At 35.2% G+C, this 15,903-nt stretch overlaps 1 protein-coding gene across 8 annotated transcripts in view; it reads right to left on the bottom strand.

Annotated features, from left to right (window-relative positions):
* Nucleotides 1–15,903, bottom strand: part of KLC1 (kinesin light chain 1) — a 51,275-nt gene that overhangs the window by 5,267 nt on the left and 30,105 nt on the right. For 2 of the 8 annotated variants that reach the window (XM_072864963.1, XM_072864962.1), the window contains 4 exons: nucleotides 15,362–15,470; nucleotides 11,611–11,772; nucleotides 6,136–6,266; nucleotides 1,386–1,452 (listed from right to left, as the gene is read on the bottom strand). In XM_072864963.1, the coding sequence (XP_072721064.1) occupies nucleotides 1,386–1,452; nucleotides 6,136–6,266; nucleotides 11,611–11,772; nucleotides 15,362–15,470 (469 nt within the window). Of the gene's footprint in view, nucleotides 1–7; nucleotides 312–1,385; nucleotides 1,453–6,135; nucleotides 6,267–6,296; nucleotides 7,651–11,610; nucleotides 11,773–15,361; nucleotides 15,471–15,903 lie in introns of those variants that run through there. The other 6 variants (XM_072864966.1, XM_072864965.1, XM_072864967.1 and 3 more) reach the window with 6 other exon arrangements.

The raw sequence follows: 15,903 nt of genomic DNA, 5'->3' as shown, positions 1-15,903 counted from the left end.
TGAAGGGGGAAAAAAAACAAACAAAGAAATTAAGCAGATGTCCAGACAGTTCAAGCAAGTAAACAAAATTACTAGTTTTAACAAACAGGAACAAACAAATATAAGGAACTACAGAGAACTGGCCTTGTTCATGTTGGGTAAGGGGACACTCTTCCATATTCTAATAAACATCTTTTCCCCCAACTTTCAACTATCAAAGCTGCAAAGATCTATTGATATGTATATACACCCTTTACAATCCTGACCCAAGTCTTACCAGAAATGCAAGAGCCCATCTAGGGGAACTGCCATGAGTGTCTACAGTGGGCGAACTAGAAAAGTTCACAAGAAGTGAGAACCAATTTTAATATCGCAGTGTACACACAAACAATAAATTACTCTTCCGGAAGTGACATCAATTATATACTAGGGATCCAGTTTAGGGGCACCTGGGGCATGACATTTTGAAACCTTGGTACTGTTGCTGCAAAGGATTCTGCTTTACCCTGGATTACTTTTGGCTGAAGTTCACCCTAAGCAAAGTTTTGCATACATTTCACACCACAGAAGACTCTGCAGTACGTTCATTAGAGATAATATAGTTAGGACACCTTTATGCCACTCAACAGTAAAATGAGAGCCATACAGTTTGGGGTCTCTTGCTACCGTAGGACAAACAGTGATGAAGATCCTCGCATACAGTTTTGTTAGTACAGAAGCAATTTTATCTTCCTAAAATTAGTTGCAGTTACTGTGTTAGTAAAATGCACAACAGTGTTTAGAATGCAGAACATTGCTAGCTTATTTGACAATGTAAGAAATGGTGACTTACTAGGTAAAAAAAGGAAATGGGAAGAAGCAATCGGGCACGCCATATACAGTTAAGCAAAATAAGGTTTTATATTAGCAGAAGCATAACACAGATCAGACAACCTTTTAGAGACTACTCCTGTACAACCTCAGAAACAACTGAAGTAGCATTTAAGGGAATCTGCAAATGTACAGCAGTTAAGATGATCCGGCCCTTTGCAATAAAGGGACCGAAGTCAAAAATACTTAGTAACTGGGCTTTGAAAGTTCTTGGTTTTTTAATTAGTCTTTACAAAAACGTAAGAATCCAGAAGTTTCACATCCACTGTAGTAGTTAGAAGGTCTAAAACCAGAGACCGGTTGATATCATAAAAGCCAATGCTCTTTACTGGTTGGACTTAAGCACTTGCTTAAAACTAAGCATAATTCACAAAACTGTTACGGAGTGATGCCTTAAGCATATGCTTTAAACATCTTACTGAAGTAGGATCTTACCAATCACTAGGAGTTTGTTGTTTTATCATTTATCGTACTCTTTTTATCCCAAACCCTACTACTGATATCTATTTTTGTAAGAGTATTGTAGGGCTTCTTACTTGAAAATGATCTTCAGTAGCCTTGCCACCCATGTTAAGAACATTCAGAGAACTGGCACGCTTCATGCTGCAACCAGGACAGTGAACATGCAAGGATAAACCAATCAGAATAGCTGAAAACTAACAGCTCTAAAAACACAAGCATAACAACGAGCAATGCACAGTTAAGGGAGTTCAACAATGCCCCAAAACTGATCTGAGGGATACCCTTTAAGATAACTACATAACTTAGAATATGTTTATATTCAGTTCTAAATTACATATAAAACAAAAAAAATGACAAGCTCCTCAAGAGCTTAAACATTTCAGGCAACTGATTTAATTTCAACTCAAAATCTCAATTTTTAAAGTACATCAAATTAATACACTGACTTAGCATTGATTTTTAATTAGCTAATTCTCAGTTTCAATTTTATGCAGCTTCTTACAAAAGCATCAAAACATTCAGACGGTTTAGGGAAAAAAATGTGAAACAAGTAAGTTTGTCACATAGGCAGCATTTAACTTGGAAAAGCTACAACAAACATTAGTTTAGTACTTTCTGCCTCAGCTAGGTAAGTCTCCAGAATCGATTTCAAAAAGCATTTTAAAATCTTTTATTTTAAACATTTCAAAGTGAAGGGAACTAAGATAGTTGCTGCTATTAACTTTGGTTATGCTTCTGGCTTTACAATGCTCTGAGCAGTGGTAACAACCACCCTAGAAAACTGTATTGAAAGCAACAGATGAGGAAAAAAAAATTAATCACCTACACAGGAGCCACTGACAGTCAAAATATCACTGCATTAACTGTAATATCTACTGGTGTTTGAGATGAGGATTAATAATTTATCTGCATTTCTCAAACATATACAAAATTTAACAAAAATATTTTAAAGTGTGTGTAATGAAATTCAAGATCAGCCTTAAGCTTCCTACCATCATGGTGACCACAACAAGAATGTCTGATGTCCTTTATCCCGAAGCATCTGTACATTACTCAGAATGTAGTAGGTGTGCCTTGATTTTTCACTATTTTTTTTCCTCTTTAATGATTTCAAAACTACCGAGTACTTCGCCTATATATTTGATGAACTATTCACAACACAATGAGGCCCTAATCCTGCAACGCTACCTACAGCTTTAGAGACAACTGACTGATGCAAAGTTCCCAGTGCCTTCCAATAACATGCAAAGGTTTATCCATACAGATCACATTAGATATTAACCAGCTTTTCTTTCTCCTGAAGCAAGACTACTAACAGTCAAAGTCAAGCACGAGTTTTAAATGCTTTCATAAAGCAAAGGCTTAGCAGAATAATGAACCAAAACACTAACAAACACAGGCAACAGCTGCCACATAACATAGGCTTACTGCTTTTTCCTAGCATTAAATTTGCACATTTCAAAAGCTAGAGTGCACACAATTTAAAATATTTGACATGAGTGTTAGCAACAACAAAGCAAGGACTCATGCGTGGTATACACCTCTCATTTATTCAAGGAAACATGTACAACAGAGGTTATATATGGAAGTCAAAGGAAGTTAATCTGTAAAACACAAACAAAATGTTACATAAAACTCTCAAAAAGAGCATAAAGGTTTATGGAAAACATCCCAGGGAAATAGAAAATCCACCAGTAAAAATCTACGCAAGTAATTTTAGGTTCTTGCTGAAGTGCCAATTAAAAAAAAAAATTTTTAATCACACATGAGATACTAGTTTGTGGGGTTTGGGGTTGTTCGGGATTTTGTTTTGTTTTTTAAAATCAACATACTTAAGAACTTTAGTCTAGCAAATGTATTTTTAATTCCCTCCATGTTAGAAACATGATTGCACAAATAGCATGCAGTTGTTTTTCTGGTGTATAAGTAATAGCAATAACAAAAGCTTTGCTCCCCCTCCCCCCCTTAAATTACAAATCTTAACTGTTCTGTTGTATGATCAAAATTTTCAGAGAGAAAAATCAAACCTAACACTAGCAAAGTTAAATTATTGCAGAACTGAATTCTGAAATATCATAAAGAAAGAAAGAAGTGATGCCATGCTTCAGGTATTGTATCTTTCAAAGAAGAGTTCTTAAGAGATTTGTTCTTTGTCGAAAAGGTTTTTGCATGATTTTAAAGAAGCAATTTCCCTGATGAGTTTTCCACTTCATTCTCTTCAACCTTCTGTATCAAGCAACAACATGAAAACTAAGTCTTTCTTTCATGCTGGGATATTACTGTATTTCTATTTGAGTATTTCTCATTCAGAACCATATCAGCACTGTCAATTACTATTTACAGAAGCACAGTATAAGCAACAGGTGTAAATCAATTTCAAAATAAAGTCTTCACAGAGACATAGGGAGGCAATGCAGAGGTGTACTGGTAAGGAGGGAGGCACATAAGCCTTCCACCTAGAGTGGCTGACTTCATAGCAAAAGTTATTTATATGTATGCTATGTCAGTATTGTAATATTCAGCTATCAAACACTAAAAAACAAAGGTTTGCATAATAAAAGCTGAATATGCCTTTTATTAAGCTCAGAAGCAGAAAAAAAATTAACTATTTACTAAAGTTTCTTCAGAAAATGAAATCAAAATGAATTCTTGGAATACCAGTATGTACAGCTATGCTTCATGATCTACAAAGCTGGTGTTTAATACCAGGAATCTTAGCTGGTTTTAATAAGAAATGCAAATATAAATTAGGATTTAAAAAGTCTGTATCTTACACGAACAGAAATTGTAATATTTATTGTCTTACACACTCAACGTGCGTATTTACATAAAAGCCTGCCAATGCAATACACTTATTGCAAGTTTCAAGAATAAATTATTCTTTGAGAACAACAGTGACATATAAAAAACAATAATACTTTGTCAAAAAGGGAAAGCAAGAAAGATATTGCTTTGTTTTCAAATTTGTTTCACATCAATGTCTTTATTTGAGGAAATCTTATCTGGTGATACAGACCCCACAGTATAATTAATGTTAACATGGGTAGATTACTTCTACGTTGGTCAAATAACACTACCAAAGTGCAGGCAATAAAAAGGTAGAGGAGTTCTTACAGGGCACTGCAAAGCCAAATGTCTTCAGTTACATGTAAGCATGATTTTCTACACCTATAATCACAGAGTTACTTTACCTGCACAAAAAGTTAGCTCTATTTACTACGGAGAACAAGGAATAAAACTCTTGGCTTTTAAGAAACTGAAAACCTTTCCATGTCTCACAAAAATGAGGAGAAAATGCAAAACTAGCTATGAATATATGCATCTACTCATACAAGAATACACCTGAACTATGATGTATGAGCTCTAGACAGAACTGAATAGAAACAGAAAACCAATGTACAAAAATGCTAATACTGAAGACAAAGAAGGAAATCTCTTTTATTCTATTTTGGCTTGCATTTGCTTGCTAAAAGCATTTTACATTTACATGTTTCCTTCTTCTAGTTACATGTCTTCACAGTTTATTCCCAATCTATCATCTCAGAGGCAGTTCTTAATGATGTATCAATAAATGCAAAGGGATTTTTGACCTTGAATTTGATTCAGTGCCTTCAACATCAAGTCTCTGGCAGCTGAGAGTGAAATTTTAATTAACAATTCTAAAAATCAGATCAGGCTGAATTTGAAACAGATACCCGAGGAAGAGAATTCTATGTGTACTGCAGCTGTACACAATGTTTTACAGCTGCATAAAAACAATAAGGCAAAACTTCATTGGAGCACTTACAAAAACACATTGAGACCCTGCCTCCAGATCACTGTCTCAGGTTATTACCATCATCATCATCTACTATATTACTCATAGATCCAGTTGCTCCATCAGAAGTGAATCCAAGTTCTCGAATTTAACTGTTTTAAAGCATAAGTTCAAATTCACATTGTCATACAGTTTCCTGTCAACCAAATGAGTTCCAGTTTTCCACAGCAAGGGGAAAACCCCCTGCAAAACTGACTGCAATTATGTTGGGGGTGAGGGGGAACACCCATGAGTGCTATTATGGAAAACAGTAGTACATTTTAACTTCTCTGCAGCAGCCAATAAATGATGCATGTTTTTATGCATTTATTAGAAATATTACATACATCCAAATCCATAATCATATGGTAAATAGGAAAGAGTGAGAAGTCAGATTCATTAAAATTTGAATTTTTACCACTGACTTCACTGAGGCCAAAGTGTTAATGAGATGCACAACTAGGTTAAAGTTTTTCAACATTTTCCTCTGCTCCCTCTGGGTTTGCCAAAAATAGAAACTGAGAAGGGCTCAAATCAGTAATTCTCTTTATACCCACAGCAATATATAAAGCTATTATCAAGAATATATCAAGATACTAAGCTATATCAAGAATGTTAGTTGTGGGTTTACTGTATTCAAGCTTTTATTGTAAAAGTCCGTAACATTTATTATTCTTCAGTGCTGTGTGAAAAGAATTTTGCAGGTAACTAACATTTATCAATAATTCTATGAGGCTGTTCTATTCAAGTGGCTAAAGCAGTAAAAAGGGAAAAAACACTGTTAAAATTGAGTTAACTCTTAAAAGCAAATGTAATCCCTCAGACGTTACAGAACTTTCATCATAAGTTTATAAGAAATTATAAGAAATTATTATAAGAAATTATTTCCTATTTTATTTTTAAGATATAAATGTATATGATATGCAGTTAGCTAAGCAGAGAAGAAAACACTGCCCTAGGTACTGCACTAGACTACAGTGGGGGCACAGAATGAGGGCACACCAGCACAGCTAAGAATAGATAATTACCCTGGATTCTTTGGTTCACTGTCTCGTGAACTTCCTCCCTTCAGCTTTCTAACCAGCTTCTCACTGCTGCGTCTAATGGAAGCACGAAGTTTGCTAAAGGAACCACTGCGTTTTAAAGATCCAGTGCCATCCTGAAAAAAATTGAACAAATGTGAAAGTGCAAGAGTTTGTTGCCCTCCCCCAAACCTGGCTCAAAAATATTTCATTGATGAAATTTTTTTTTTTTTAATTGCTATTAATATATACTTGGTACAATTACCTGAACACAGAGTATCATATTGCTATAATTTTACCAAAACAAAAGGGTTCCTGCCAAACTGTAACAAAGATTTCTAAAATGTGAAGACATGCTCAAGCCATGATTCATAATAATTAATAAAACCCCACCACAGTAATCAAACAATTCACCATCACCATGTTACCATTTCATATGAGCACATTGTGGTTAACAGAGTACAAGCCCCAAGCAAAAGCATTCCACCAGAGTCTAAGAAAAAAACTGTTTTATTTTTTTCTAAACATCTACATTACTTGCAAACATGTTTGTTTAACCCTAAAATCCTTAAACAAAAATATTTCTGATTAGAAACATGTATGGTTAAATTCCTATGCTTCATTTTAACTTTCACCAAAGAAAATGTAAAACATGATGAAATGAATTTTTCATACATTGCATTCATATTTTACACTGCTGCACTGATCCAAAGAAACTTCCAACTGACCACAATTCTATTTTTAAATGTTTTACTCTTAAAAAAAAAAAACCCAAACCCAACAGTTTAGTAAGATTAGGAGTGACCACTTCCTACTTCATAGAAATCCTACATGACTATGAAAGAATTGTGAAAGAAGAAAGTAAAGTACTACTAAGCAGACAGACACCTGAGTTGGAGTGAGTTTATTAGAAGTTAGAAAGACAAATACACAAATCACTGAACACCAAGATTAGTAGAGAAAAGCATAATTGCCAAAATCTCACACAAAGACTAAACAGCAATGCTACTTTAGAATAATCATAAGTGAAGACATCCAGAGTTCCATATTGATGTTAACCATGTAATAGGTCTCTAAATACATTTTAAAGCACTTGAAGAACATGCCTTACTGTTACGGGGTTTGTTTTGTTTTTCTCCTGTAAAGATCACCATCATGCCATTTCAATAATACCTTGTGTGATACTTTTAACTACCTTTTTTCCATAGTGAACAGCTACTTATAAAGTTCATTGTTACTTTTTTTTTTTAACTAATGTATTACACAGCAAATGGTTGTAATAACATTTTGTATGACTAGATACATATCTGGCAAAGCTACACATGTACAGAAATAGAAAAACCAAAAAAAGACACCAGCACTGAAGGAATGGCCAGTTTACAGGGAAGTGTAGCTCTGACAAGAATCTTAAGGGGTTTGCTAAAACACAGCAGTCAGTACTGAAGAGAGAAGTTAAAGCTTGAAGATGGTGCACGCCCGTCATGCAGGAGACAGTATAAGAATCACAAAAGGCATCTAGGCCTGTCAGAAATGGAGAGAGAAAAACGGAATGAAACTGTTGGGAAAAATTCAACAGTTTTCAATTTTGAACAGTTACGTTTACAGTATTTCTAGGTCACATTCAAAACAATTTTTTGCGGAGTAAGTATTTGGACTGCCCTTAAGTACAAAGTGCAGGCCCTTGCAATTACCAGAACGTACATCTTTATACAGTTTCACCTGTATAACTAATACGCGACTTACAAATGAGCATGAATGACACTGTGCATTCTTTAAGTTAGCATTTGTATAAAATACAAAACACCTTTAAGAAGGGATAGCTTTAGTATTACATTTTGTAAACAAAGAAAGGATTTTTTTTTCAGCTGACATTAACACAAAAATAAAACTAAAGGAAAAAAAAAACAGAAGAAAGGAACAGAGCAAGGTGCATTCATTTCAGCTTTAACTTCTGTCAGGAATTTTCCTCAAAACAAAACTGCAAGAAGAAAGAGGTCTTCCTCTAACCTCCAGACAAAATTCTGTTCATTCCTTTAAGGAATTAGAATCCAACTGACCCCACGAGTATTTTTTTAGAACATATCTGTGTGTATATATATTATCCAAGTGGAAACTTCTGTACTTTCCCTAATGCAGTGAGGCAGCTGAAAGAATCCATAAGCTGTAGTTCAATTTACATGCTTTCCATTCTCGGTGTTAAGTACAGAAACCATTACTGATAGTCTTAAAATAACGGTTTTGAGAGCCTTTACCTATAGCAACTGGAACGAACAGTAATTAAAAATTACTCTTGCAAATGGCAAAATGCCTTGCTACCAAGTGATTAGAAGATCAAAATCTAACCAAGTATTTATCTTTCAAACTAAATTGCATATATTGTTCACACTTTTAAAAAACAAGGCTTCAGCTTTGCAGGATCGAATAAACTGAAGTCTAAATTCCAATTAGAAGTATTAGATCAGTGAAAAGGCTAATTATTCCTATGGTCTTAAACCAGTGATGCTATAGTAGTGAAAATGATCCAATGAAGAAAGGCAAGACAATTTGGTAGATATATAGTATAATTTTCATTATGCTAGCTAGTACATTAGGAATAAGCAAACAAGCTTTAGGGTACTTCAAATCTGAAATAAAAAACATTGAACTTCCAAGTTAAACACTGACTGCACGATTAACAAAACACCTTTAAAACATGAGCTTAGGATAAAAAAGAATTCCTAAATCCAGTGTAAACAAACAAAAAAATCAGAGATATCCATTTCTATGGCAAAGATTAATTGCCAATTTTTATGTCACTCAGAATGAGAATCACCTTATTACTTTTGCTTACACCTCCCCACCATCATCTCCTCTTGTACCTTGTAGTTGTCTGCTACAATGCTGCTCTGACTGTCTGACGCTTCTTACTAAACAAGAGCAACTCTTACCAGCTAGTCTATGGTAGTGAAATTTATTGCTTTCAATTCACACCCAAAAGTGGACCGATGTGCCCAAAAGCTTGTCTTTTTGAAGCATATGGTTTAGAATAATAAAAGGTACTTCCTCACACTAAAAACATTATCTTAAATTAAATACTATCATACCACAAAGATTTTTATCTGTCCTCCAACTGGCTGCAAGATCAATTTACAAAAACGCCAATTACAGATACCCACTGTCATTCTTAATATACAACCATAGTAAGGGATAAAAATCTTGGGATTTCGACCTTGGATTTTTAAGACAAAGTATTTCTTTGCATTTTCAAGTATCTTCAGTTAACTTTAAGGGATGGACTTTGTATGAAACATGTAAACATGCACTACATAACCTCACTTAGCATGTTAATTTTAGTAGTTAATAACAGATTTACTTCCAATAGGTATTTCAGTTCTTTTTGTAAGAATGTAAGACATTACATCAAAGCATACAATGCTTAATAGTGATTACATTCCATATGGAAGTCACTTAATTGCAATAAATCTTCCAACATAATTTTTTTGTTGAAGTTTGTTGCTTTACATACGCCACCTATTCTCTGACAGCCAAGAACATGAGTCAGCTTGACCACTTCAGAAGAATTTAAAGGGAAAAGGCAGGCCTCTCTTCAGGCTCTGACACAGAAGTTATCTGCCTGATAAAAAAATTCTACTATACTATATGAATCAGAATATTTTGTCTGGAGGGAACACACAAGGGTAAAAAAACCTACACGATATAAAGTAGAGGGAAGAACAGCATTGAGATAGAAACACTAGCAGGGTAGAGGGAGAGCAAGCGGCCCACTTTATGTAAAAGATGTAACACAAAATACCTTCTCATAAGAGGGGGAAAAGAAAGAAATGACTAAGATAAGAATAAAGCAATGCCACTTCAGCACACTAAAAATGAAAAGTTTGTTTGCCTTGACAGGTCCAAATTTAATTTTTCAGATCAACATATTTTATCACTGAGTTTGATTCAAATATTGACCTAGAAATACTGTCTATTGCTTCTCCAGAAGGCCTTTTCAATCCAAAACCTGCATGCTTGTTTAATTAATGTCAATAACAGAAAATAGTTTAATCCATTTAGAATGTGGTCATGCAAAGTACAGCGAAAATTAAGGGAGGAGTACAGTACACAGTTCTAACGCTGAATGGGCAAAATGAGAATTAGAAAGAGGGTTATCCAACCTTACTTTGGCTTTATTAATGATGCAGTATTATTCACAATAGATGCTGATTGACTGTCTTGGCACTGAGAACACCAATGCCAAGAAAACAATAATCAAGAGACAAAAGCAAAGATGGAAAGAACATGCTCCTTTAAGACTAAAGCAGTATGTGTTTTATCAAGGTTTCTTTGGAATGCTCAACTTTGTCTCATGTGGCTAAAAAAAAAAAAAAAAAAGAAGGAAAAATAAAAAAAAAGATAGCTGTTGTAAGAGAAATTAAACTTCAGAAGACTCAATTGCAAAGTAGGCTACTTCCCCTCCCATATAGCAAAAGCAGGCAACAGCACTTTTATAATCTAAGAGAATATTTTCAGCAGAACTGCAGCTGAGAGTTAGTTAACAGTGCAATATATAGCCCATTGCCAGCAATGGGATAAAGCATGGGAAAGCTGGTGACAGAAGCAAACAACTATATAAGCCGGATCAATAACTGAAAGCTTCCACTGTCTTTCAAATAAAGAAAAACAATGGTTAGAAAAATGCATAGGTAATCACATTATATGTATGTTTTTACTTTACAACAATCAGTGTTGTACAGTGAAGCCAATATATGGGAAACAAATAGGAACAAGCCCTGACTCCAGTCAAATTCTAATACGGGAAAGCGATATTAGAATTTCACTTAAGAAATGGGAAATTACTATCACATTGGTATGTGATGGCACTGCCTCCTAAAACGGATTGTATAGCAGCTCGAAAAGTTATGTTAGAGGAGAGAACAAGTTGTGTAAGGAGGAAATGGGAATTATTTTAGTGTTAGACCGATCACTTCAATTTACTCTAAAACTGCTAACACTTAATGCATCTCCATAGCAAATGTTCTTTGTGATTCCAACAGATGCAGTATTTTTAAAGAAACATTTAAAATACAGGCAAATATGGCATCAAAAGGACAAAAGAAAACACAAGTTAATTGCTAGAGTATTTCTAGCAGTAAAAAGAAACCACTGACAAGCAATTGTACACCAGACCATAACCAGGACACTCAATCAGCATTAAACAACTTAAATACAACTGCTTGGGATTCTTGAAGAAATTTCACCATTCAGGACAATAACAGAAAGGACGTTTTAAAATTATTTTAAAATAATACAATTTTTTTTACATTATGTTATGAAAAACAAAATGTTACTCTTAATTTCTTAATTGATTCTGCAAAATTACAAAATACAAAGTAGGTCAACCAAGAAACTACTGAAAACACAATAGGCTGGTGAATGGACAACCATTTTGGTTATGCTGATAATTTATCTAGGCTATTTTCTTAAACTGTGTACTGTACTTACCCCATTCCATTCTACGCTCATACTCACTTCCTCGCCTCCATCAGGACCACTCTCGTACTTTACCACATCAACATTGAGGCTTTCTCGGCTTCGCCTTTTTTCTATGCTCTCAGGGTCATTCAGCACTTCAGCAACTCTCTGTTTATGAACATTGTCAAGACCCTGAGAATTAGGTGAAATAGGAAAAGGTTTTGTTTTATTACGAGCTGTATTAATCTACAACTTACGCACAATAACCATATGAGGAAAGAAGTCAATCAAACCCATAACTCCATTACCCTGACTCTGCCTTCAAAGGGCAGTCAAGATGAGTTGCTCTCATTTATACATTGCAGGAACCAACACAGCATGAAGTGGAGAGACAGCCTGGTAGTTTGAGAATTCAGTGACTTGCCATTCTTTTCCTCCTTCCCTATCACTTGTCAAAGCCTCACAGTGTTGACATCACTTACCTGAAGCTATTTGGCCACCAGTTTAATATTTAAGCGTGTCATAGATCATGAACAGTCAATGCAATTCACAGTTTTCCACCTATCAAATGGTGCAGTATTCATCCTCCTTTGGAAAGAACACTGCAGGTATCTGAATATCTAATACCTAAGACACAGGCTGTTATTTGAAAATACTGACATATGACACTTGGCACAGTAGTATAATGTATCCTTCAGAAAGAAATCAAATAGAAAATAAGCTTATAATAGAACAGACTAGATATATGGCCAATAAAGTATGTTTACTTTGTGTTAAAGAATGCCCATCAATTACCAAATAATCCTTTAAATATCTTAAAAGTGCTAAAATACCTTCTATGAAAACCCTGCACTAAAAATAAAGGTAAAATCTTTAACACGGAAACTAGAAAGTAACAAAGCTCAAATCATACTTATTTTCAGTTTTGTTTTCTTTGTAATAAACCTACTCCACATCATAAACAGTATTTGCTGACAGGAAGAGATCCCAGACGAATGCCTTACACATAAGAAAATATTCTGCATCTTTCACTGTGCAGCGTTAGCAGCAAATGCAGCAGGGGATCTGTGTGACAAATCTATAAAGTCTACCACAACACAGAAAGTGAAAATCATGCCAAAATTCTACTTAAAAGTAAAGTGCATGAATAAGAATGGAAGTTGTTTTAAGTGGCATGGAGAAATCAGGTTCTTGGTTCCCACATAGCTACTTTCCACTAACTGCAGAGCAGAACAGCCCTCCCTAATGGAATTCTACACACAAGGAAGCATGAAACCAACATATAACAATCATAGATTTTCACTTCCATGTGGCTGTATGGTGCAGAAAAGTGGCTAGAGCTCTCAGACAGTAGAGAAGCATAGGCTGAAAACGGCTTTTGCACCAAACCCTTCAGCAGCACAGAACACTAAAAGCATAAAATTATTTAAAATCACCACTGAGGAGGTGATGTATCACATAAACAAACTCTAGGCTCTGTTCCAAAGCTATTGTCTGTCATTTACCTCACACATTTAAAAAAACAAAAACAAAAACCGCAGGAAAAAAATTAATGAAGGGACAGAGAACTGCACTTTCCCAGTTTGTTAGATTCTGTCATGAAAGATGAAGGTCTTCAAAAATCTGGCACATACATCCCAGCAGCTAAAGCAAACCAAAAATGTGGGAAGGAGAACAGAGCTGTGGAGGACTGATGCTCTTCCACACCTGGGAACAAAAGTATCTCTCTGCTTTTAGCCCAAAAGGGGACACGCATTAATCCCATCTGTCCTCCTTTACTTTAATGACCTAGAATAGAAAGGTAGTGTTAAACGCTGCTAGTAAGACAGCATTGTTTCCTACGTGTCCAAATCTAGTGCTGTGTGTAATGTGATATATTATGGTATAATGGTATAGGTGGTATATGACGCACCAATGAAAATCTGAAGCATGCTTAATAACAATAAAGTAGCAGCAGCAAGCCTCCAGCAGGCTCTATGGAAAATGGAGACAAGGAATAGTTTTTCCAGTGGTACTGGCAAGCCAGAAGCGCACTGATTAAACAGGGATTCTAAAAGAGACTTCTCCAATAGCAAGATCCTCCCATCTTTAATTCCCAAATAATCAATTCCAGGCTTCACAGTAAAAATTTGAACTTGAAAAGTTGGTGTTGTTTTGGTTTTTATATATAAAGAAAGGCAACAAACATAACTACAAGCTAAGTTTTCTTCCAGCCTTCTTATTACTACTATATTACGCCTATTTATCCTGGTTGTTTCTGTTCACACTAAAAAATTATCACTTGTAATGGCAACAGTAAAACTAAGAACCAAAGCAAGTATGTTAAGATGCAGTGCATGTTTATTTCTTATCTTCAAATAATATTTGAATGAGAGACACGCTGAAACTGAACCTTCAGTAAAAGTATGTGAAAGTCATCCTCAGTAAAAGAAAGTATCTCTATCAGCTATTTCCCCCCCCACCTTTGAATTTTCCTTGCTGAAGAACTTTTCTCCCAGATTCATACTTTCCTCTTACCAGTTTCATTCCATTTATTTGGCAAACATTTGCAAGTTTTCCATCATTTTTTGTGGGAGAAAGAACTTATGCCATCTTGTATCAAAGGGAACTGTTGCTGAATTCACTAGAAGAGCATGAGGTTTGCCAGGAACTTTTTGCTCTCTCCCTTTTCCAGATCTCTGCTTCTATATACATCAAACACTGCAGTACCATTCTTTAAAACACAAGTTCCAATCAGTATGACCAATAAAAACCAGTACATTATCAATAAAGATCTGATCCATCACCTATGTCGGTTTACTTCAATTTAGAATTAGAGTTTAGAATTTCACATGGCCATATAAGAAAAAAAAAAAACACACCAAAACCAACAACAAAACAAACCACTTCTGAAAAAAATAAAAATCTTATTTACTATTGCATAAAAATAAAATTAAAATTGAACTTTCCAAGGGTTTTTTATTCACTTGTATTTTCTTATTTTGCTTTCCATTTTAACACTGACTGACAAGTCATGTTTGCTTGTCCAGTCTTATGTACTTCTGTAAAAGACACTGTATCAAATCATCCAAAAGGGAAAGGAAAAACAAAAAGCCAGTAAAACCCCAACAAAAACAAACTCTCTCCCACCTTCTAAGACTGTGAGAAAGGGTTACTTGAACAGCTGATTTGAGAGCACAGAGACAGCACAGAACTCCTCCACATTAAAAGAATAATAGTCCCCCCTTAAACTGTAATTTTAAGTAAAAGAAACAAGTAACAGAAGTAAACAAGTAAACAAAAGTAACAGAAACAGCAACTGATAAATTTATAACGGTCCTCTGAAGATCTGCACCAGTCACAGTCAGTCGTATGCAGAAACAGAACATTTGTAAGTTTAACAGCTCCTTATTAAAAGTAGAACAGCATTACTGGCAAAGGAGATTATCAACAGAACTTCTCCATTTTCCCCTAGCTACAGTCTCTCTCGCAGGACACGTAGCCAACTGAGGACTGCTGGCCAACACAGTGTTTTCTGCTCTTCCATTTTCCACATAATTTCACTCCCAATTTGAATCATGCCCCTGGTACACAGTGCCACTGCCCTAGCAATTAACCAGTTCGCAGGTGTTAAGATGGTATCGGTTTACCACCAGTTCAGACTGAAATTAGAGGGCGACACTAGGCACCAGACACTGAATAGCTAAAAGTCTATATATTCTGCATGTACGATAGACACTGAAGTTGAAAATCTGCATGACCACAATGCAGAAATATCATTAAGGTGAATTTTCATACTTGCCTGTTTACGAGATCTCATTGCTGCCTCTTCTAATGTTTCAGCAGCTTCAAATTTGCCCTGTCGTCTGTAAAGTGCCCCAAGGTTCTTTAAGGTAGTTGTTACTGTTGGACTATTTAAAGAAAAAAAAAGTGTATTATATATACACACACACACTAAGCTCTTCACAATTCACAAACTAATATGGAAAAACCTGTTAACCCCTTTCGATGTGCATTAACAGCTCACACTATGATTAGTCAACAGCCCTGAAACTGGAAGTTAGTAACTAGCCTCTAGATCTGCTCAAGAGAAAACTGGAGTGCTCTATCCTTGTGTTTTTCAGATGCATCTTGAGGTGAAAATTTAGCTCAATCTGAGTGTGTCCAACTGAATAATTGTGAAGCTTCCAGAAAATACGCCTACTCATGCATACAATGACCACTGCTGTAGCATGTGTTAGTCACAAAACAAATTACCAGTTCCTTTCATCAGCTTTTACTTAGTACCTATTTGTAGTTTCTATGCATTCAAACTATGCTTGAACAAGATAGGGAGAAAAAAAA

The sequence above is a fragment of the Ciconia boyciana genome, chromosome 6, assembly GCF_034638445.1.
Source record: "Ciconia boyciana chromosome 6, ASM3463844v1, whole genome shotgun sequence".
Classification (NCBI taxonomy): domain Eukaryota; kingdom Metazoa; phylum Chordata; class Aves; order Ciconiiformes; family Ciconiidae; genus Ciconia; species Ciconia boyciana.
The sequence above is the reverse complement of the archived record's forward strand: the minus strand, read 5'-3'. Positions and strand labels throughout refer to the sequence as shown.